This window comes from Armigeres subalbatus, chromosome 3 (assembly GCF_024139115.2).
Source record: "Armigeres subalbatus isolate Guangzhou_Male chromosome 3, GZ_Asu_2, whole genome shotgun sequence".
Lineage (NCBI taxonomy): Eukaryota > Metazoa > Arthropoda > Insecta > Diptera > Culicidae > Armigeres > Armigeres subalbatus.
In genome coordinates, this window is record NC_085141.1 from 422,834,081 (window position 1) to 422,855,805 (window position 21,725).

The window sequence follows — 21,725 nt, forward strand, 5'->3', positions numbered from 1 at the left end:
GATCATTCAACAATTCTTTTTTTAATTAGAGTGATCTTTTAAATTATTTTATAAGTTCATCACTCATCATTCAACAAATCTATAAAATAACAAGTCTTCCTTGATATGGAAATGCTAATATCATCTTCCAAACTTGGACCCTTGGACGCAATGAGCTAGACTTACTAAGGTGACGCAGACCAGCATATGCAGATGTATTGGTAATCAAAAATGTAGTGACGTCACTAATTGCGTTCGGCAAGTAGCTTGTATGGAGAATTTAATGAAATATGATATTTCTTTGAATTAGTGCACATTCATGCCATGAAACTAATAAAATTGATCCATCTTTTTGTTACTATTTCGTCAATGTTCTAACACTTTCAGTACAACAATCAATGAACACAATTTATACAATTGAAGTAAATGATACAATCCTAAACGTACTAATTATTAGAATGCTATTTCTTGGGCTTATGCATGATGTGAAATGATATGTACTAGGATGCAATTCAACTTCCATTGCCATTCCTATCAATTTTGTCACTGTCTGAATCTACTTGCCAATTGAAAGCAACATTTGTGGAAGCACAACTAGTACCAGGGAACTATTCAGCGCGACTCGTATCGTAATAAATTATCTCACAATCAAATCCTTATGTGATTGACCAATCTGAGGTACTTCCCACATCTGGGTTATCAATCGTACCGCGGAGATTAAACAAATTCAACACTCATTTTAATCACATTATCGAAAAATTAAGTACATATTGTACCTTACCATTATTAACCGAAATATTGCGACCAGAAATTGATCAGCACGGGTTTAATTGTAAAATTATTTCATTATGGCAACCAATTACCTTCATCCAATTACCGAAATGCCTAGAGCAAATGCAAGATGCGCTTCCAGGATCTACCTATTCAAAAACAATTTCGCTTCGTGGGATCCTTCCGGAACGAGAAGTAGCTGACTGAAACAGTGTTATTTTCCATCTCTCTGGACATATTTTCTCAAATACTCACTGCGCACTGGGGCATCACTTTCAAGTCGACCGGGTAATGGTGTCAATAAAAATAAATCACACGCGAAACACGATAGAACTTTAAAAAAGTTCATGACAGTGCGATTTTCCATTGCCGTTTAGATATAAACACAAATAGTGACGTAGGCAACATGGCTGATATTATTGTTATTTTGACATTTCTCCACCGTTCGTCAAATTCACGCACACCATCTTCCTGAACTGCGTCACCTTAGGTCTAGCTCCTTGCCTTGGACGTACATGTTCATGATAGCATTAGAGGCGAAAGTATAGAATTGATAGTTCCCCGTTAGGATACGGCAGGCATGAAGAATGTTTTTATAGAAGTCGATTTGAAAGCGAGCGGAGGGCAATATTTGTGATGGCACATATCGCACGACCTTCCTTCTGCCAAGCTCCCGTATGAAGGGGGAAGGAAGAATATCAGTGTGGAAGCTGATATATCTCCACTGGCAAAAGGAAGGTGGTTTGACTTGCTCATATGCCATCGCGTGCGGAAGGATTTGCTATCGACGAGTACTGTCTCCAAATTTCTAATATGACATCAGCATTTAGTCGAATAGGATTTTTATTGCACAGTTCTGTTTTCTCATTGCGTCCGTCTCGTCGCAACCAACTTGGCTGCCTCAGAGAGAACAAAGCAGAGAAAGGCACTGCTGCTGTACCGTCGACCAATAACAGCTGAATTGATGGATGCCCCCACCAAGGGTAGTACACTAAATTAATGATTTCGTGTGTGTTACTTCTACGTGAAGTAAAACGATTTACAATGATATGGAAATGCTAATATCATCTTCCAAACTTGGACGTACATGTTCATGATAGCATTAGAGGCGAAAGTATAGAATTGATAGTTCCGTTAGGATACGGCAGACATGAAGAATGTTTTTTTATAGAAGTCGATTTGAAAGCGAGGGCAATATTTGTGATGGCACATATCGCACGACCTTCCTTCTGCCTTCCTTCCTTATTCTTAGTCTTCCTTATTGAACAACTTTGTATCTCAACAGTAAGACTGGGACATGTATATCTGTCAAGTTAAGAGGCCGAGTTATGTTGAACAACGAAAACATATCATCTGGACTTGTAGGGACAATCTACAAAACAAAAACTGTATAAGAAATTGATCAATTGTTTTGCGGCATTCTTAAATAATATCCAATTGATTCTAATCTGTATTTTGGAAAGATTAACAAAAGAAATATCGTTTGAACTCCCATTGGTTGGATTTAGATCATACAACCATGGGGGCTAAGAATATGTGTAGATAGTCATGATTATTGTTTATCAAGTTCTAGTCCGAAAAAACAAGTTCCAGTGGGTGCTTGGTGGCCTTGTGTCACTGCTTCTGCCTCATAAGCAGGAGATTAAGGGTTTGATCCCTGGCTCTTTCCAATTTCCTATTAGATAATTTCGTTAATCATATAACTCAATCTCTTTGCAAATCAAATTCTCATTGCTAGCAAGTATGATTCTAAATATAGAATTGTTATAAAGAAAGCTGCCTGTTACTTAGTAGCAGTAAATAAAATGTAAAAATAGATTGGTATTCATTTGTACCCGTATACGAATGCTATATACGGTCGCTATGCTCGTGCAGGCCTCATACAAGTAAGAATGTGTGAGGTTGATGTGCGGGTAGCGATGGTGTGGTAGACGTGTGCGTGGTATTAGAATCCAATAGCATTCAAATTCTAATTGTAAAAAATGAATCCCATTAGAATTCACTTTAATACTTTCTCATTACTCTAGTACTTCTAATTTTCATTCATATATTCCTATCCCATAGATCGCATCACTTACCAAAGTGAATCCAGATAATATATCCCTTCATACTAACACAATATCCTATCCTAAGACTATCGTGGAGATGCAGAGGTATACTCGGTCTCTAGTAGCAACGAGAGTTGAAATCCTTCCTTCCCTTGATAACCGTAAGGACGTGGCCGGCGCCGTAATTGACTTAGTAAAATGCATTGAATTTCCGAAATTTGCACATTGAGAATGATAGCTAAAACCAAGCTCCATTCAATTGGTTCCCTGTGCAATTTCGCAAGTTCTAGTCAATCACGGAGTAGCAACTACGAATTGTACAGTTATCCTGCTCATTCTGCTCTAGTCCGAAAAAACAAGTTCCAGCTTCATTTACATCTAATCGTAATTGGAAGTAGAACAGGAATACACCCAGGTTTTTTTTACACGGTTGGATTTTCTCGATTAACCCAAACTTTCACAACTTTTTAAATACCACCTGAATTTTCTTTGATTTATTGTGAATTTTTTCGTGTGGTTAACTCATTGTTTCATTGACGCTGAAGGTCTTAAACGACTAAAACCAAGCCATGTAAAAAAACCTGGGCGTATATAATTCTTCAAACAATCTGGTTTTTGAACTTGGTACAATTAATAAACCAGAATGAACGGTTCTGCCCCTTTTACCTCCGATTGCTCAATAGCTCCTGCTATGTTCATGCAGCCAACCGAACATCGCCTCGCAATGGTGGAAACAAGCGCTCCCTTCAGCTTGTAGCTCCTACACGTCTTATTTGGTCCTTTTCTTCTTCCCTTGATACACTAAACACGGTTTAACTGTTTCAAACTACATATATTCGCGGACAAACTGGATATTTATTACACGGACAAAAGTTTATTCTTAGACTAACATTTTGAACTTATATCTAAACAATTGAAACTTAATTCTACACTCGGTAGCTAACCCGTTCTAGTCGGTGACCTGAACAACACTAACTACAGATTTGTTAATCTGCCGATAATATTCGAATCCGCTCTCGCTACCATCAGTTCGGTTGAACTCCGACACCTCAACTCTCCCAGCTCTCCATATCACGTAAGTTGATAACAGCCGATGACGAACCAATAGCGTAGATAATCTCCGTATCGTGATGCTGCGTATCATGGTATGAGGTGTTTTGTGGATAACTGACGAACGTAAAGTATTTCCAGGGATGTAGTCCAAAGGGTCATCACTAGACACAGAATGTTGTCACTTAAAGAAAATGTGAAAAATCGGTTTGAAAAATAGATCGTAGAAAACATACGATGGGGGGAGGGCACAAGTGGGTCTAAGGAGGGCCAGGCCACACCTGCCCCCTTCCCCTTAGTTACACCAATGCTTACGAAACCCAATAAACTATTGGTTTAATAGTCATCGGAGTGGTAAAAAATATTCGGCGGCGCGAAAAATTTTCATACGGCGGTGCGCCTATACGGCGGCGTGAAAAAATCAATGACGGCGGCATGGCGTGGCAGCGCACAGGTCTAGTCTCGATTTCCCTGGGCATACAAGTTTTATCGTGTTAGCCTAATGATATACGAATGCAAAAATGATACCTTGGCTTAGAAACCTCGCAGGTAATAACGGAGGAAGTGCTAAATGAACACTAAGCTGCGAGGCGGCAATGTCCTAGTGGGGGATGTAATGCCAATAAGAAAAAAAAGAAGATAAGTTCTGATTTGAGATGTGAAATTCTCCTTATCCCACTAGGTCCAATAGTAATTGAATCTATCCAATTGTCAACCGGCAGATGATGCAAGATGCAAGAGACTCTCTGGCCATTCCAGGGTCGGCTGCGACACAACAACTAACGTACGGGCTTTCACTTTACTTGTTTCAGTTTATTGAATCCGGTTTGTGGCGTTTTGATTCGTTAAATTATGTGTTAATTTATTAAGTATGACCTATTCTAGTTCGCACTGGTATTATACACTGTTATACACACCGCTGCTACTGGCGTTGACGAGAGAATGGCCGTCATGGCACATTTGTCATGCGGGTTGCATGCGAAAAGTAAAACATTAGCAACATAAGTTTGTACATACCTATATTGATTTGTTCATCTAAAAACATTACCATGACCGAGTAATTATGAACTTTCGAGCTGCCTATTTTCTGTTGGTTTTATTTATCAGAACTAGTATGAATTAGAACCAAAATCAGTAATGAAATTCACAACACCGATTATAATCAACATTCTAACGTGCTTACTGGTTTCTTAAACTATTAAAACCATTAAAACTGCAATGGAGATTCATGTTCTGCCATCACATTTTCTCCATATCGACTCGCATACACTGCGAAAGATAAATCGAACATCCCTGGGTGTCGCGCCTGCGAGCACGCTAGACGCGCCACTACGTCAGCTGCCTGAAGCATTCGTGCGTTGTTCGGCTCCCCTACATCCGCGCGCGCCCTGCCCAGCCAACCACCCATCCAGCCGGCTTTCTGCTGATTCTTCGCGCTCACATCACATCGCAACTCGCAATCCGTCTTCTATAGCTAACGAATTTCGGCTGAATATCGTCAGTATCGTTCGTCATCTAGCGGAGTTCGCAAGCCGGGCAGTGGTTCATAGTGTGTTGTGTCGTCTGTTTGTCGAGTTTGTCCATCCGGTTCGAGGAAGTACAGGTAAGTCATTATTCGACGGATGTTAGTATGAGGGTTAGTGCGATGAAATAGCTGCATTAGTTTCGCCTAGCGAAGTAGCTGATGAAACTATTGACCTGAATTGATTTTTTTCTCCGACAGTCATGTTAAAATCAAATGTCAGAGCTTAATTTGTTCCTTGCATACTCTTCGCAGTCATCAGACAATGCATGTCATGGTAAAGATGGTTGAGTATGCTTCAATATAACACCTTTCATTAGGTTTCTGAGCAGATTTGACATCCGTTCAACGTGATTTACGTAAGCTGGAATTAAGAAAGTGATTGAACCTTTGTGGTTCAAATCCTCTCAATCTCAAGCACTCGAAAAGGGGTAATTATATTCGGTTCATAATCGCGTAGCAGTCTCATGGCTCATGAAATTGCTGCACATATGAGACTTGTATGAGTTTTTTACCAGTATTCACGGCATGTTCTCTTATATTTTTTTCTAATCGACGCTAGTTGCCATTTTGTTTGTGTGATGTTGAAACACGTCACCCTTTGAAATTGCTGCAGTTTGCTTCTACTCTTCTACTACGTTGTCGATCCATCGAAATTTCTAGAGAACGAGATTCATTCCGATTGTGGTGTGAAACAGCATTCGATCTCGATCATTAGTTCTTTTCCCTGATAAGAGTGTTCATGACCTCGAAAATTAGCACTAGTTCAATGCCGTTCTGAGTGTACTGCCGTTCACCGGCAAAATCATATGGAAAACCGGCTTCAATGAAAAGGAAAGCTCGCATAATCGGGTTTTTATGCCTCTTTGATCACACTCACCATTCCCGAATGGTGTCTACCAGTATGATGATGGTTAATCGCGAATATTAAAAAACCAGCCTGTAGGTTGGTTGCAATGTAATACATACAGTCAACTCTGTATTATTCGATAAATACCATCCAGTAGTGAAACTAGTAAACATGGAATAATCGACAATTAGAGTAGCCAATGATTACACATCGACATATCACGTTACAATATCATCAAATCAAAATCGAATAAATCAGAGCTCACTGTTGTAGCGGTACAGGTTTTGCGATACCGTGTTGTGCCGGTACGCATGCTTGTTATCAAGCAGCATAAGGCCCGGTGGAATTAACGGGCGATGAATCAATTCAATTTCATTACCACGGACAACGTTCAGCGTCGTCGCCGGCTTCGTCACGAACGTTCAGGAAAGGAAAGCCTAATCGTCACATACGTAGGTACGAGTTACGCAACGGATTCAGTTGGCTGGGAACTGGTTTAAAAGGGGTTAAGATGCGCGTTTTTCTTTACTTTTACCTGCAGGTAGAAATAGGCAACAATCCGTGGATCGCATATTTTCTCATCCATTCAAAATTGCTAGGTCATGCTGATGCGTTTTTTCCCCTTTCAAAAATTAAACTCTGTAGCCACGACTCTGTGAATTGGATATTCGGTGAATGTTAGAGTGTCAAAAATTATAGGGGTACCGCTCCGATTCAAACACTCACTCCTGCAAAAATCTTTTTCTTCTTGGTATTTCAATTTTTCTTGTAAATTGTTCTAGAAACTTTCCTTAACCTAATGTATGGTAAATAATCATAAGACTGACGCAACATTTATAAATTAGAATTTACAAGTTGAAAATGTTTGTTTTTCCCATTTCGGATAATCGATCAAAAAAATAATACAATGTTTGACGATTTGATGTGATGTCTGTACGACTGAAGTTTCTCATTGTTTGTGATTTTTTCAGCAGTGGTGAGCACGAATGTATGCAAAAAGGTCCGACGTATTTGCTCCTTGACTCTTTTGCTTCATGATATTGATAATGGAACAATTTCCATATATATTTGCCTACAAGACTTTTGTCTTTTTTAATGCGTAAGAAAGATGGCAGCATCGCTTGGTATTTTAATCTGCCCATACAGAATTTCCATACAAACCGTAACTTTATGGTTTCGTAATTTTGCATAAAGTTAGAAGTCATTGATTTGATTTGCATATGTTTTTAGGTTGAGGGCTGCGCGGCGGGGTATGGCAATGCTAGCGCATTGCAGCCACCGCCGCGCAACCTCTCTCAGCCCTTCACAAGCTACCGATTCCTTGGCACACGCTTAAATGAAGCAAAGTTCGTCAGAAAATTCAATATGTTGCTCTCCATACTCTCAAATACTCAATCATGCACAGATTCTTTCACGATAGAGGTCAATATTAGTGCATATGCAAAATTGAGAGTTCGAATCAAGTCTAATGTAAAACTTGCCACATTGTACGGTAAATTGGGGCACGCGAAATATGTGATTTCACGATTGGTATATTTGATTGCTTATGTTTAATGTACTATCCGCAATAGCAGAATCAATTCATAGTCTAGAATCACTTATACAAACTAAAATCATTAGCCGCTTACTCTGAATACTACATAGTAGCAACGACGAAGATTGCACCGTCAGTTTGTTGTCGAATTTTAAAACGAACAGTCGCACCGCTCTTCAACGGCGGATTCCATTCAGCCGTTTTCGGATGGAATACGACATGTCGCAGTCGGTAGTGTTTGGTTTTATATTTGTAACTAGCGCATGAAAATGGTGCTTGCCACATCCATTAATGTGCTAGTTACTAAATGGTAAGTATGCTCTCATGTTGTGGATTTCGGAGCGAGCAGGTCTCCGAAATCATAGAAAAAAAAATACCGAAGCGAGCAGGTCTTCGAGTGTTTAATAAAACATGATCCCGGAGCGAGCAGGTCTCCCGAGGATATAATAAAAGATACCGGAGCGAGCAGGTCTCCGAGGCATTTTTTTGTTTATTCCGGAACGAGCAGGTTTCCGAGGCATTTTTTTTTGTTTCTTCCGGAGCGAGCAGGTCTCCGAGGCATTTTTTTTTGTTTATTCCGGAACGAGCAGGTTTCCGAGGCATTTTTTGTTTATTCCGGAGCGAGCAGGTCTCCGAGGCATTTTTTTTGTTTATTCCGGAACGAGCAGGTTTCCGAGGCATTTTTTTGTTTATTCCGGAGCGAGCAGGTCTCCGAGGCATTTTATTTTGTGAATGCGATTAGAACTCCGAGGCATGTTGACGTCGAACTACGTCTGTGACCACTTTGCAAATGCGAAGCAGGATTCCGGAGCGAGTGGAAATCCGAGGCATGTTTACGTAGGACTACGTCTGGGTTTTCTTTAGAGGACCACACTTTGCGAATACAGAGGAGGTGTCCGAGACAATTTTTGTTCATTCCGGAGCGAGTAGAACTCCGAGGCATGTTGACGTAGGATTCCGTCTGTAGAGTACATTTTGTGAATGCGAAGCAGACCTTCGAGGAATTTTCGTGTTTATTCCCGAGCGTGTAAAACTTCGATGCGTGTCAAAGCAGGGCTACGTCTGTGTATTAATAAAAAAAAAGTTTACTTTGAAAATGCAAAGCAGTACTTCAAGGCATTTTGTGTTCATTCCGGAGCGAGTACACGTCAGAGACATTTTGACGTATGACTGCATCTGGGTATTCCGTAGAGCAGTACACTTTGCGAATGCATTGCAAGATTCCGAGACATTTTTTGTTTCTTTTTCGGAGCGAGTAGAACCTCGAGACATGTTGACGCTGGACTACGTCTGTGTATTATGTGGAGTACACTTTGTGAATGCGAGCCGACCTTCGAGGCATTTTCGTGTTTATTCTGAAGCGAGTAGAACGCCGAAGCATATTGACGTAGGACTACGTCTGTGTATTCTATACAAGAGTACACTTTGTGAATGTGAAGCACTCCGAGGTATTTTTTTCTGTTTATTCCGGAGTGAGTAGACCCCGATGCATTTTTTTTCTGTTTATTCCGGAGTGAGTAGACCCCGAGGCATTTTTTTCTGTTTACCCCGGAGTGAGTAGACCCCGATGCATTTTTTTCTGTTTATTCCGGAGTGAGTAGAACTCCGAGGCATTTTTTTCTGGAGTAGGTAGGACTCCGAGGCATTTTGACGTAGGATTACGTCTGTGTTTTCATTAGCACACTTTATGAATATGGAAATAAAAAAGATTATGAAAATATGCTACGTTGAGAAAAAATATTTATATAGGCTGTTTTGATATTTAATATGGAGATTGAAATTGCAGTTTTATTTGAGAGATCATGTATTCAGTTGAATTCGGTGAGATTTACTGATCCGAATTGATGGATTTGGAGATCGTCTTGCGAACTTAGACCTGGAACTGTGAAATTTGATATAGAGATTGATTTTGGAAGAAAATTTTAATGGAGTTTTAGTTCTATTTGGTTAAATTTGGCGATTTTATTTGGAAAATATTAATGGATGTTTGACTCGAAGTAAATCAAGTGATATGATTCAAAGATTGAAATTGAATAATTAATTATAAAACCAGTTTTTAAGAATTTATTAAAAAAAATTTCTTTGGAGTTTATTTTGGTTTTATAAAGAAATGGATATTGAATATTATCGTTAGGTTGAATTTAAAGAATAAATTTTGCAGTCTAGAGGATTTGAAGACAAAATATGAAGTCGTTTTTTTTAATCAAAATTAAAAATTGAATTTAAAGGTAAAAATAAAGCGGAAATTGAAGGTAAGATTTGTAGTTAAATTTTAAATTTTAATTAAGATAGAATTTCTGCACCATTTGGATTGAATTTAGAGATAAAGATACCTTGGTCAATATGTTTGGATATTGGATTGAATACAAATTTATATATTGGAATATGAAATCAGATTAACTATGATGTGGAAATAGTCTTGAAGGTTAGAAGAAAATTTGATTCAACTGGATTTAAAAATTACATCCGGTGACTGAAAATAAAGATTCAATTGACATAATGCATTTAAAAATTGTATAATTTTCTTGGAATATTGAAACTGATTTGGAGTTTGAAATCAGATGGTGAGTTCGATGAAAAAATATGGATTATGGATTTGATGCTATATTGTATCAACAGATTTGTTACGCAATTTGATTTTGAAGTTCGGGTTTTGAAATAAGTATATAGTGGAATTGAGGAAATAAAATTCAATGATAGATGTAAATTAAATTGAATGTTGCTTGTGCAAAAATAAAATTTGTTTCAATTCATTAGAACCAATTTAGGTAAGAAATTTAATTTGAATTTGAAATATTATCTAAGTGAAAGTTTTATTCATTCAAAGAACAGGAGTAGAGAAGGAGAAAGATGTAGTATTCATAGTTGATGGTGAAGCTTGTGAAGGGCTGAGAGAGGTTGCGCGGCGGGGTATGGCAATGCTAGCGCATTGCAGCCACCGCAGTGTGAGATGGTGTTGGTAGCGCCATCGGGTTGAGTAGCAACGACGAAGATTGCACCGTCAGTTTGTTGTCGAATTTTAAAACGAACAGTCGCACCGCTCTTCAACGGCGGATTCCATTCAGCCGTTTTCGGATGGAATACGACAGGGGCGTCCCATGAATTTTTGGTACACATGTTACCCCATCCAGCTTAAAAAATATGCATCAAGCTGAATTGTTTCAAATAAAAGCATTAGCATTGAGCATTTCGCACAAACTCGTAGGTGGTACAAGCCAAGATTATTGTATGAGAGTAGCATCACTTTCATCCGTTACCACAGATATTGATTCGGGACTAATCACCATCTCTTAGATGGAAGCAATGTACTCTCCAATAGTCGAGATCTGTCCTGGTCACGTCCTTGCGAATGCTGAAGAAGGGGAAGGATGGTTAGTTGGGACACACTGAGTTGTTCCAAATGAAAGTTGCGCCTTTAATAAACAAAATATCCTTATCTTGTATAACTAAAGCAAATTAGAAAAAAACAAAATTTAAATTAAAAGGATTTACAAAAACGATAAACAATGGTCGCGCCGTTGATTGTAGCAGCAGCACATCGAACGCGTTCGACCCCTGCGTAGAGGTGTGCGCCGGACCAAAAATCGGCGGCGGCGGCGTTTTTGGTGTCACGCCGAGTGCTATTTTAGGGCCGATGCCCACGTAGCGGTTTTTCAACGCCACGTGCACGCAGCGTTAAAAAAACGCTGGTGTGCATCGGCGTGGTGACGCTGCGTTACCGCTTTTTCCCGGTGCACACCTGCGTCTTTTTGACGCCACGTACACTTTGCGTTGAAATGACGCTACGTGGGCATCGAGCCTTAGCCGGCGGCGACGGCGTGAATCGGCGTGAAGATTTTTTACGTTTTGTTTCTTGAATACCTTTTTCTGCATTTTTTCATTTGAACATTATTTTCGGCAACTACTATGAAGTTTTATGAACTCTTTGGAATTTCCAAGGAAGCATTTTGGAATTTCTAAGGAAAATTGTTTCAAGTATCCACAAGAAAATGTTTGGAAAATCCACGGAAAGTTTCTGAGTATTCTGCGAATTTTACACAGAAAATTCTTCAAATTTTCCGCGGCAGATTGTTCAAAATGTGGACATCAACATAAAAATTGGATTTCAACAGCAAATTGTAAAAAAAAATCCTAGGAAATTCATTGGAGTTTGAATGTGATTCTTTTAATTTTCTATGGAAAATTATTTGGAATTTTCACGGTAAATTTTACAAAATTTTAACCAAAATGATTCAGAACCCAACGGGATTTTTTAGAAAAAATCTGGGAAACCGTTCGGTAATTCAACAAAAAAAATCGGATTTTTGAAGGAATTTCTCTGGATTTCTACAGGGAATTCTTTGTATTGTGCATATGAAATTCTTTGGATATTCAATGGAAAATTCTTAATGAAGAAGAAGGCTCATTTGTCCGAAAATCAGAAAGCCATTTGGCCGAATAATACGTTAAGTTGAAAATCATCAAGCCGAATTGTATTTGACCGAAATTAAGGTTTGGGCGGAACGGTGATATAACGTAAAAAAGTTTGGTCAAAAATTTCATTTGGCCAAAGCAACATACGGCTGAGATTTTGGCCGAAAAAGCACTCTTTTCAAACACGTCGTTTAGCTGAAATGGTCTTTTGGCCGAATAGGTTGTAAGGCCAAAAATGGTTGTTTGACAGAAAGGGCCATTTGATCGAAAATGTCATTTGGTCCAACGGCCAAATGATGATTACTGAGCGGGTAGTATGGTCAAAAATATCCACCTGTTTAGCCAAATAACATTCTCGGCCAAATGACCTTTCTGACAAACGACCATTTGGGCCAAACAACTTTTTGACAAACCGACATTTGCGGCCAAATAAACGTTTGTCCGAAACTGTATTAGGTCGAAAATGGTTTGACCATAAATAACGTTTGGCGGAGAGCGACAAACAGCCGAAAGGCTCATTTGGCCAAATTGGTAATTTGGCATTTTATGCCAAATGTATCGTTAAGGAATACCCTTGGGAATCTTTGGTGGATACCCTTCATAATCCATGGAGGATTTGCTTCAGAATCTCTCGTTAATTTGCTTCGAAATTCCTCCGGAGTCATTCGAAGATTTGTTTCGAAATCGTTCGGATAATTGCTTTGGAATTCGTTGGCCTGGAATATTTTTTTTCGGAGTCACTCGACGTTTTGTCTCGGAACCCTTCGATGATTTGCTTCGGAATCCTTCAACGATTTGCTTAAACATACCTGGAGGATTCCCTTCGGAATCGATGGAGAATTCTTTACGGAATCTCTGGACGATTGATTCGGAGTCCCTCGACGATTTGCTCCGGAATTCTTCGACGGTTTGCTTCTGCATCCCTAGAACATTGCCTACGAAATCCCTGAACATTCACATAGGAATTCCTGGAGGATTTCTGACGGAATCTCTGTAATATTCCCGTTGGAACTCCTGGAACATTCCTGTCGGAATTCCTGGAATACTCTCGTCGGTATTCCCGGAGGATTCCATTCGGAAGAAGATTTTCATTGGAATCCCTGAAACATTCCCGTTGGATTCACTGGAACATTCCCGTTCAAATTTCTGGAATATTCCTTGAAGTCGAAATTGCTAGAAGGATGGAGTACATTCATAAGGTTTTCATTGGAATCCCATTTTTATTTTCCATTTGAGATACATAAATAGAATATTTATAAATATGCAAAAATTTCCACTGCCTACCGGTAGGAACATGACGGCGACCCGTCACATATTGTCCTTTCAGTGTGCGGAACAAAGCCGAGCGCTACTATACACTTAAACGCAAAGCCAAACGCTATCAATTTGAGTCGTTGTAGCAATTATCGGCTGTAAAAACAAACATACTTCGATACTATGGGCTACACCAAAAAGCACATGCTTGTGAAAAAAAGTGTGATGAGTGTGATTGATCCGCAATTAATTGCCTTAAGTGATTATTCGAATTTTCGAAAATTCGAATTTTGAATCGGCGAGGCGTGGAAAATTATAGACAATCGGCGTGACAAATTTTAAACGACGGCGCGCCGATGCAAAAATGCCGGCGGCGGCGGCGTGCCAAAAACTGTCGGCGGCGGCGCACATCTCAACCCCTACGCAACATTTCAGAACTTGCACCTAAACGTGTCTGCTTCGCATGCGAAAGAGGATGGTGTGAGGAAACGGACAAAGTTGACAACGCTCACGCTGGTTCTCCGCGCGGATGAGAGCGAGTAAGCGTACCAAGGAGGGAATATTTTTCAAAACATTTGTCATGGCGCAAAATTTTAAATTTGACTTCTGGCAGCGCTGCTGCTGCGGCAGCGTGACTGGCGAAAAACCAAAAATTAATATGCACAATACTTGAGCCATAACATACTCTGTTATTAAATTCTATTTCAATACCAAATGCATAACCAATTTTTATTCGTTTGTTATTATGTATTATGTTATGCCTCAAGTATTCTGCTTAAAAGTTTTTGGTATTTTACCTTATCCAAGGCTACTTCATACCAATTTCTGTTATTGAGGTCGTCGCTCCTGCTCGGGTAAAATCTTTCCATTTTAAAGATGGTGCTAGTACTTTAGAAAGTGCTTTATGTAGACTATAATGAAAGTCGGAAACGTTTCATCTGGAGTTAATAAAGTAATCTGTTATGTTAATATCATACAAATTGCTGTTATCGAGATCGTCGCTCCTGCTCGGGATGTGACGTTGAGTTGATATACGATTCGTCTGATGTTAAAACATCATTGGACATATGACGTGAAACTTTGTTTAAAAAATATCAGTGGGAAATTGTTTGCCCTAATAATTAATTGCTAAGAAATTAATTGTGAGTTCATTAAGTTAGTTCTGAACTAAAAATAGTTACCTGTTCCATAAACAGGTTACCAGTTCCATAAACAGGTAGAACGTATAGACGAGGTGCTTCTGTTTAGAATACCTTTTTGCCTTTCTCGTACAACAAAGTTGTACCGAAAGGCTATAAAATTGCTTCAAAAAAGAACTTTTGATAGAAGGCCCGGAGAACCATAGTTTTATATACCGATCGACTCAGTTCGACGAACTGAGGTGATGTCTGTATGTGTGTATGTATGTATGTGTGTGTGTATGTGTGTATGTGTACAAATTCTGTAGACACACTTTTTGGAACTTAGCATTATCCGATTTACTCGCAACAAGTTGCATTCGACGGGGAATGCGGTCCCATTGTTTGCTATTGAAAATTGGCTCGATCGGACGTTGCATTTTGGACTTATTGAAAAATCATTGTTTTTTCCCAAAAGTCCCCCCCCTTGGAAAAAAAAATTCAAAACCGAAAAAAAATTTTTTTCCGAAAATGGTGGCAATGCATTTTAACTTATGCAAATACATGCAAAATGATCGAAAAAATGTGATCTATTCTCCTAAAGAGCTTTTTTGACCTTTCTAATGTGATTTTTTCAATATATTTTATAATGCACGAGAAAGGCATCATCACTGCTAGGTGGATTAATCTGGGTTTTTAAGGTTGCTATTGCTAATGCTCACTAGTTGGCGGCACGTCCATTTACTAATTATTTTTCGAATCGTGCCTCGCGTATAGGTACATACTATCAGGCACGTAAAATAGCTATCCCCTGAAGATAAGCAATTTTTCAACTGATTTCGCTCAGTTATGGATGTGAAAATATTTCCTTAGTCTTCAACAACTGCAATGATTGGTCTGTGAATTTACTGTCTGTCCTTCGGCCCTGAAATATTATCCAATGTTAACTGTGGCTGTATGATTTTTTGTTAAAAACAACGCAGTTGAACATTTAGAGATTTACTATACTTTAACCCTTTCAGGCCCAATTTTTTCTAAGCTGTATTAGGCAGTAAATTTGATATGTTCTTGGAAATGTATTCAACCATATTCATAACATATTCATGAGAATCAGGAGACATGGTTGGATGGTTTTGGGATATCCTGGGTCATCCAAACTATCCTTGAGTTCTGAAATTGCGATCTACAGCTACAAGACTAGCGTTTCTCGTCACTAGAAACTTCGATATGTTTTCAAACATATCCATGACATATTCCACGAGACCAGGAGACCCAATTAACCAAAAGTTCCATTAAGAGTACGTTTTCGCTTAAGCAGCTCAGTGAAGCGGATTAAGCGAAAAACGTACTCTTAAAGGTACTTTTGGTTACTTGGGGACATGATAAGTTGGTTTTGTGACATCCTGGGTTATCCAAACCGTCCTTGAGTTCAGAGCTTGCGATCTGCAGCCACCACACTAGCTTTTTTCGTCGCTTTAAGTTTGGATATGTATTCATCCATTTCCATAATACATTCCTGAAAATCAATATTTAGATGATTTTGGGATACCCTGAGTCGTCAAAACCGATTTTGAGTTCAGAACATGCGATCTACAAGCACGGCAGTACATTTTACAGCTAACCGTAAGCATTGAAAAATACGTATGTGCGACTGTAACGCTGTCACAGTGCAAACATGCTTTAAACTGGCTTATAGAGCCTGAGTTATATAGCTTTGTATTGCCGAAAAGGCAAAATATAGTGCTAATGATTACTTTGGGTTTCCGTCACTCAAAGCTCCAATATATTGGCACCAACATTTCAAATTTTCTCAAAGTTACTATGTGCATGTGATTATTACAATTGAATAAACCAGCACCAACATTTCAAAAGATTTTTTTTTGCAGCTGTAGATCTCAAAGACAATTTGGATAGTCCAGAATATCTCAAAACTATTTTACGATATCCGTTGACCTCCCGAGAAGTGTAATTGATATAATGGAACTAATATTGAAGCTTTGTATAACGAGAAGAACTTCTAAACAGTTGTAGATTATAAGTCCCCAACTCAAGGACACTTTGGATTGCCCAGAATATCTCATAACTATCTTAACATATCCGTTGATCTCCCGGTAGGTGTAATGGATATAATTAAACGAATGTTGAAGCTTCAAGTATCGAAAAGAGCTTCTAAGCAGCTGTAGATCTCAAGTCCCGAACTAAAGGACAGTTAGCATTGGAGGCATTCCACGGGGGCATGTCAGTCGATCCTGAGCGACCATTTCGAAAATATTTGAAACTCTGCACAGTTTTTCAATTTCATCTAAATCGTCATTTTTCGATATCAAATCTTCATATTGAGTCACGACTAACTTTTCAAAAGGGTGTATGTGAAAATGGTTCAAAAATATTTAAAAAGCTGCACAGCAAAAACGGAATGTTCGATTGTTATGATTTTTTCAGCAAAGTTAGACAACTAAATGGTGATTCTTAAGAAAATGTGCACAGTAAAAAAAATTTTTTTTTGCCTTTAAAAATATCATTTTTGTCACAAAAACTCAAATATCTCAAAACCCTATCTTTTTTCGAACGTAATTTTTTTAGGGAAAACGGTCCATTATATTAGCTATCTACCATAAAAATTTGGTGATGGTAAACTAGAGTTTTTGTGACAAAAATGATATTTTTAAAGGCAAAAAATTTTTTTTTTTACTGTGCACATTTTCTTAAGAATCACCATTTAGTTGTCTAACTTTGCTGAAAAAATCATAACAATCGAACATTCCGTTTTTGCTGTGCAGCTTTTTAAATATTTTTGAACCATTTTCACATACACCCTTTTGAAAAGTTAGTCGTGACTCAATATGAAGATTTGATATCGAAAAATGACGATTTAGATGAAATTGAAAAACTGTGCAAAGTTCCAACTCAATAGAAAATCATGAATTAAAAATTTTCTTAAATTTTGATGCTGTTGCTTGGAATCGCTCATTGCTCAGAATATCTCATAACTATCTAACCATATTCGTTGACCTCCCGGGAGGTGTAATGGATACAATAGGACGAATATTGAAGTTTTGAGTACCGAAACGAGATTCTTAGCAGCTGTAGATCTCAAGTCCCGAACTCAAGGACATTTTAGATTGTCCAGAATATCTCATAACTATCTTTTCATATCCGTTGACCTCCCGGGAGGTGTAATGGATACAATTGAACGAATATTGAAGCTTTGAGTACCGAGAAGAGCTTCTAAGCAGCTCTAGATCTCAATTCCCGAACTCAAGGACAGTTTGGATTGCCCACAATATCTCATAACTATCTTACGATATCCGTTGACCTCCCGAGAGGTGTAAGGGATATAATTGAACGAATATTGAAGCTTTGAGTACCGAAACGAGATTCTTAGCAGCTGTAGATCTCAAGTTCAGAGCTCAAGGATAGTTTGGATAGCCCAGAATATCTTAAAATTATCTTACGATATCCGTTGACCTCCCGGGAGGTGTAATGGATACAATTAAACGGATATTGAAGCTTTGAGTACCGAAAAGAGCTTCTAAGCAGTTGTAGAACTCAAGTCTCAAACTCAATGACATTTTGGATTGCCCAGAATATCTCATAACTATCTTACCATATCCGTTCACCTCCCGGGAGGTGTACTGGATATAATTGAACGAATATTGAAGCTTTTAGTACCAAAAAGAGCTTCTAAGCAGCTGTAGACCTCAAGTCCTGAACTCAATGACATTTTTAATTGCCCAGAATATCTCATAACTATTTTACGAAATCCGTTGACCTCCCGGGAGTTGTAAGGGATATAATTGAACGGATATTGAAGCTTTGAATATTTGAATATCGGGCCTGAAAGGGTTAATGCTACGTTTTGACAGGGAAAAGGTATTAAACAGCTTACTCAGTTCAATTCAATTGACTTTCCAAAAGTTGAACAGGTTCAACTTTTGGCTAGTCAATTAAAATCAACTGGGTTGTGCAACTGGCTTGTCTTGTCAAAACGTGGCATAACAGTATGGATACTATCTTAAGTTTTTACACTCAGCAAGATACCCCTTAAAACGCAACACAAACTTAGAATCAAATGTTTTCAAACACAGTTTGTTCAGCTTCTTCTGTATGATATTTGAGTGAAACATAAGCTTTTTTATGTACAATATTTATCTTTTGCCCTGGTGGATTACCTCCCACAAGCACGAACACGTTTTTTACACATTCAATGAAACTAGTTTAAGAAAAAGTTGTTATCAAAATAATTAGCGTATGTTACTTTTTGCTATTGCTGAATTAGGGAACTAACTGCCTTGCTGTGGATGAACAATTGCGACTGAATTTATGAAAGGTCCTGTAATTTGTTATGAATGACTCAGCTAATTCTAATCCATTTATGTATATAATAAAATTACTATTCTTTATTTTTGACGATATTTTTGTTTTCATTATTATTCTTACAGTAAATCACCATGGTTGTCCCAGATCTGCAGAAGCCCGCACCCAAGTTCTCCGGAACCGCCGTCGTCAACGGCGAATTCAAGGAAATCAAACTGGAAGACTACGCCGGCAAATACGTGGTGCTGTTCTTCTATCCACTGGATTTCACCTTCGTTTGCCCGACCGAAATCATTGCCTTCTCGGATCGCAACGAGGAATTCCAGAAGATCGGCTGCCACGTAATTGGATGCTCAACCGACAGCCACTTCACCCATCTGGCATGGATCAACACCCCGCGCAAGCAGGGTGGCCTCGGTGAGCTGCAAATTCCGCTGTTGGCCGATAAGTCGATGAAGATCGCTCGCGACTACGGAGTGCTCCAGGAGGAGAGCGGCGTCCCATTCCGTGGGCTGTTCATCATCGATGGCAAGCAGAATCTCCGCCAGGCGACCATCAACGATCTGCCCGTGGGACGCAGCGTTGACGAGACTCTCCGTCTGGTGCAGGCATTCCAGTTCACCGACGAGCACGGTGAGGTGTGCCCCGCCAACTGGAAGCCAGGATCCAAGACCATGGTTGCCGATCCGAAGAAGTCTAAGGAATATTTCAACGATGCTAACTAAACATACCCAATAATATTGTATACCGTAAAATAGCATTAAGAAGCTGTTGTGACAGAGATAATACTCTGCAGCTGTGTATCCTGGTTGAACCAACACAAAATGCCACTAATTATTCGATGTATGGCCTCGATGCGTATTGAGTGATTCTCTCTGAAAACAGGCTGCCTGGTTGTAGCGAGAGTCACTTTTTGTTTTATCATTAGATTATATCAAACATCAGTTAATAACTGAGGCACTCCTATGCTCCAATACAGTCCGAAAACGGAAGAACAAGGGCAATAAAATAGTATTGTTTTTTTCTACACCTCAGTTGTTATTGCATCGATTTTTCATTCATCCATCACACCCTGGGGAAAGCGGGGATAATTATCGACTCCAATTAGTGTTGTGTCTACTTGAAAAATAAATTATGACGAAGATAACTGTCGACGGTAACCACCGACAATTTCTACCTTTCATCTTTGTTGTTTCTTCCTATTCGTTTTGTTGGTTGGGTTATCTGATGGTTGGAGAATGACTTGTATTAAATAGTGGTTTGTCAGAAATAACGGATTTTAAAACTCTCAGAATCGTCACTGTCTGTCGGAAAGTAGCGGATCAGGGTTATCGTTTTTAAATGCCTCGATGACTTCACAAATGAAGGTGTTCGGTATTAGCGTAGAATTTTATTGATAAGATTCTCAACCCAATCATCATTGAGTCGAACACGCGCACGTGATTTGATACATGCATTTCTGGTAATTTTTTTTTCGTCTTCCTAACAATGATAAAGTAGGTAAATGCTTGACTGTGGCACCGTCGCGACAGCGAATGATGTAATAACTGATAAACCCATTTGATTAATTCACTGAACTGAGCATTGAAATTGCGTGTCTTTAAGTCCTAGACTTTAAAAAAAATACTGTGTTTCGCGAATACATGGCCGACTTATATTTTACTGTTCGTTATTGGGACATCCACAATTAATCATTCGTAGGAAGCTTACTTACGAGGAGCAAATGGGAAGAGATGGTATATACTCATGTTAAACTGAAGTAGCTAAGGTACCCCGGGGCAAGTGAAAATACGGGGTAAGTGGGTACTATAGCTACCGATGGATCGATTAACGTTTTTAGTGGTGGCAATGTTCTAGAAAGATGAAGCAGGACTATCAACGAATACACACGACACAAAAATATTTGGAATCAAAACCATTTGAGGCACCATGATAATGCTATTGCTTGATCATGACTTTAAACTATCGGGAAAAGTTATTACTTGTATTTTAACTCAATGGATTTGCAACAGAATAGTCATTTTTTCATTTTCATCTTCATGATGTACAAGGGGGTCGCTGGGCCAAGTCACAAGTATGATTTTTTAGTTTAAGGTACACTGGGGGAAGTGGAAAAAGGGGGTAAGCGTACAAATCGACTTGAAGAGTTGGAATTGTACCTAATTTACAGTTTTTACCACATCATAACATTATGTAAGAATATACTTTGATGCTCACACTAATACTATGTTGAAATTTGTATAATACATACACTAACACGGTTAACGCTTGAACTGTAATTTTAGGTTTTGCGAAAAGTTGATTTTTGCATTCATAAAATCAATTCTTATTTGCACCAATTGTACTTTTTTCAAGTAAATTTATATCACATGTGACCATTTTAATACAATTAAACTAATCCCTTTCAATTGGTAGTGGTTTGTATCAAGAAGGAAAATTATTCAAAGATTTTACACTTACCCCAGGTATCAAACATTACGGGGGAAGTGGATAATGTTCTAATTAATCAATTTTTTTCTTCCCCCAGAGTTTATTTCGATAGCTGTGAATCTTAATATGTTCCTTCTTCGTTACCATTGTGATTCCAGTGGTGATTGGACTAATATAAATGAGAAAATGCCTGATTAATCCACCTATCGGTATTGATGCCTTTCACATGTTTGAAATATGAAAAAAATATATACGAAAGTTAAAAATGGCACTGATAGGGGTTAATATATTCTATAATTATTGGGTTATTTATAGTGAACGCTCTACCACAGACCAGGTGTTCGCCATACGTCAGGTATTGCAGAAAAGCCGCGAATACAACGTGCCCACACATCATCTATTTATCGACTTCAAAGCCGCATATGATACAATCGATCGG

The 21,725-nt window shown here is 38.7% G+C and overlaps 1 protein-coding gene across 1 annotated transcript; it reads left to right on the forward strand.

Annotated features, from left to right (window-relative positions):
• The first annotated feature begins 5,290 nt into the window (after window positions 1-5,290).
• On the forward strand, window positions 5,291-19,890 carry LOC134227369 (peroxiredoxin 2). The gene is made up of 2 exons (XM_062708783.1): window positions 5,291-5,451; window positions 18,982-19,890. The coding sequence occupies exon 2, from the start codon at window positions 18,991-18,993 to the stop codon at window positions 19,579-19,581; it is 591 nt and encodes a 196-aa protein (XP_062564767.1). The 5' UTR covers window positions 5,291-5,451; window positions 18,982-18,990; the 3' UTR covers window positions 19,582-19,890.
• The last annotated feature ends 1,835 nt before the right edge of the window (window positions 19,891-21,725 follow it).